Here is a 3515-nt window from a genome sequence, read left to right as displayed (position 1 = left end):
TTCAAATACCTGATTGAGTGTAAAAAAGAGAGGATTTAATTGTTTTTTTTTAAAAGCTTGAGGGCCTTTTTTAGTACATTTTAAAATTTTAAATACTCAATTGAGTGAAAAAAAGAAATTTAATTGCTTTTTTAAAAGAATTTGAAGAATTTTTATACCTTTAAGCCTTAATTTTATTAATATTCTCTTAAAGACATATGACAATATTTTAGCCGAAGTTTTTTAATTCCTCCAATAATGGACTAATTATTTTTTCATTTTAGTTTTTTATTAAAATTTAATTTTATGACTTTGATGTATCATAACTTTTAGAAAAATAACGATAAGAAACATAAATTGTAAAATGTAGGAGGAACAAAGTAGGTTCTATAGAAAAATGAGATATTTAAATTGGCTCTGGTGCTTTTGTGATGGCCTTCTAGAGCTTTGCCAAAGCAGTTATTGACAAACTAAAGGAAAACAGTTTGTAATCGTTATGCATATTTAATTACACTTCTTTTTAATCTTCAATTTTATAAACCAATTAATTTACACCACAAAATAAAAATGAATTAATAATTTGTCTTAATATTTTTCATTTAATAAAAGTATGCACATTGAAATATTAGCTAAAAGCTTATTATTCAAAATTAATTTTTGTAATATTTAAAAGGTGGAATTAAGCAATTAATCTTTGTACGTGATTCCGCCTGAGAAATTAATCTTAATTTTAATATAAATATATTTTAGGTGTTGGTAACTTTCACTAAATTATACAAATATCTTTAAAATGGATGATATTAGTTAAAATTGGAAATCTCAGAAAGACAGAAATTATAAGATGGCTAAAATTAAGTTTTATTTAAAAAAAAAAAAAAACCTTTTTGCAAATTGCATGTATCAAGAACAACCGATAAAAGAGCAGGTACTAGTCAAACTACCTGCTAATATATAATCATTTTAAAATTTTAAATGGCACATTTGTTATTTATTGCAAAATAGAGGGCATTTTATAACTTTTGCAGAAATTAGTCCTATATAAACTTCAAGATGCAAAATGCTCTGCTGCAAACACGGAAAGACTCAAAAACCATGGCCACTACTTCCTCCGCATCGCCACCATTATCTGCACTCTGCTCCCCAGCAATCACCATCGTGGATCAGAACAACGCATTGACCATCTCTACTGTCCATCAAGACATCATAGAGACTCACATATTCACACGACTAGATGGCCCAACTCTCGCATCCGCCTCCTGTGCCTCCACTCACCTCCATGCACTTGCGTCGCAGGAAAACCTCTGGACCGATATTTGTCATTCCACGTGGCCTTCCACCACCTCTTCACGTGTTCGCCACGTCATCTCTAACTTCCACAACGGTCCCCGCTCCTTCTTCTCCGACGCCTTCCCATTAACTATCGAACCCGTGAGCTTCGGAAACTCGTCGGAGAATCCTCCTGATCTTCCAACGGAAATAATCTCGGCCGTCGATATCTATTACAAGAAGGAGCAAATTTTTAGCAAAGTCGTCGAAACGGAAACTGTAAGCGCTTGGTTCAAATGCTCACCGTTTCGGGTAGATTTATTAGATCCCAAAGAAGCTGTTTCCACCCGGATACCAAACCCGGACAAGGACGAAACATGCAGGGATCTGGAGGAAGACATGGAGTTGAGCTGGATCATAATCGACCCCATAGGGAAACGAGCGATGAATCTCTCGAGTCAAAGGCCGGTGAACGTACACCGGCACTGGCTGAGCGGGGAGGTGCAAGTGAAGTTCGCATCGGTAGTGGGCGGAGGAGGAATTGGGGCAGCGACAGAATTGGTGCAGTGCGGGGTGGTGGTCACGTGCGGGGGTTCGGCGAAGGGGGAGATGCACGTGAGAGAGGTGAGTTTGCAGTTGGAGGACATGGATGGAATGTATCTGAATGGGAGGGAGAGTTTGGTAATGTTGAGGAGAGGATTGGCGGGTAAAAGGGGAAGAGGGAAGAAGAGGGAATCGGAAAGGAAGAAGGAAGTGGAGGAGTTTTTGGAAAGGAAAAGAGAAAGGAAAGAAAGGAAAATGAGAAGGGAAGGGACTTTAGATACGCTTTGCGTTGCGTTTGGAGTTTCCGCGTCTGCTTCCGCCCTATTATTTCTTTTGTTCAGATAAAAACAGAGAATGTGTATATATCAACAAGTTTAACTCCATTAAATATTAACCTATATTGATGCAACACAAAGGATTAGCTAAATAGCAGAATTAATTTTAGTTTAAGCAAAAATGTAGTTACCTTGTATTAAATATATATATTTCAAATTTTAAAATCAATATTACTTACACTTATTAACGTGCCATTTAGAGAAAAAAGGAAGAAGCTTCATTTAAGTTTTTTATATATTTATTATTGATTTATACAGCGACTCACATATATATGCGTTCTTGTAGCTGTGAAAAAATTGAAGCTAAAATTTAATATTAAATTTAGGCGAATTAGTACTGCATTCAACTTCCAATGTCCATTCGGTACTATGGTGCATTAGTGAGGGAAGAGTCGTGTCCATTCGGGAGATTGATTACCGCCTTTATTATTGTAGTACGATATTAATAACCATTGAAAAGTTGTTTTTTTAATGAAGACATAAAAGATATAATATTCTCGCTTCAAATGAAAAGTTGTGTTTTAATGAAGAAATTTTAATTTTTTCGAGATAAATTTTTAAAGTATTATTTACTTGGAGATGACAGTTTTAATATATTTGGTATTATTTTAAGTTGAGATTTTGTACTATTTTAAGTTGAGATTTTATCTCTCGACTTCATTGAGAAGCACTTGAGATTTCTAGAGTAAAATGACTTTATCTAATCGAATCATGCATGGTACATAATCACCTATTGAAGGGATGTGAGATTTACATGATTGATAGGGTTTGAACCCTTGCCCACTATATAACATCTAAGGGCACATATGCTACCACTTGGCCTTGAACAAAGTGAGTTTGGTTTAGAATTCGTCCTAAGCACAACAGTGGTGAAGTTTGGGACTGAAAAATAGAAAGTTTTTCATTTAGATCTTTTAAAATTTATAAAATTTTAAATTAAAAATAATAAAATTATACTTTGATCCCTCTAAAATTTACTGTTAATATTTGGACTGATACTCTTATTGATTTATGATCTAATCGGTTCAATTGGTCAATCTAAATCATTTTGCAACAACATTAAAAGACTACGTCATTTTAAGTATAACTCCTAAATTTTCAAATAAGAGGAACATCCAAAATTTCAACTTATAAATTACAATTAAAAATTATAATCTTTGTAATAATTTTTTAAAAATATGTATCAAAATTAGAATAAATATTTAAAAAGTAGAATATCAATAACTTTTAGAAAGTACTAGTCCTCCTTTATTCCATTGAATTTATGTTAATTTTATAAATTAATTTATTTAATATTTATGAATTTGAGTCGAATGAAATTATGTTTTGAGTTTGGATTTTAGATAATGTATTATTTTTATTTGGGTTTGAATTTTAGAGAGTACATTCAAG

General features: G+C 32.9%; 1 protein-coding gene across 1 annotated transcript; it reads left to right on the top strand.

Moving 5' to 3' along the window:
- The first annotated feature begins 1018 nt into the window (after positions 1-1018).
- Positions 1019-2292, top strand: LOC108458450 (probable F-box protein At2g36090). The gene has a single exon (XM_017757854.2). The coding sequence runs from the start codon at positions 1030-1032 to the stop codon at positions 2131-2133; it is 1104 nt and encodes a 367-aa protein (XP_017613343.1). The 5' UTR covers positions 1019-1029; the 3' UTR covers positions 2134-2292.
- The last annotated feature ends 1223 nt before the right edge of the window (positions 2293-3515 follow it).

The sequence above is a fragment of the Gossypium arboreum genome, chromosome 4 (assembly GCF_025698485.1).
Source record: "Gossypium arboreum isolate Shixiya-1 chromosome 4, ASM2569848v2, whole genome shotgun sequence".
NCBI classification, from domain to species: domain Eukaryota; kingdom Viridiplantae; phylum Streptophyta; class Magnoliopsida; order Malvales; family Malvaceae; genus Gossypium; species Gossypium arboreum.
This window is presented reverse-complemented; position numbering and strand designations above follow the sequence as displayed.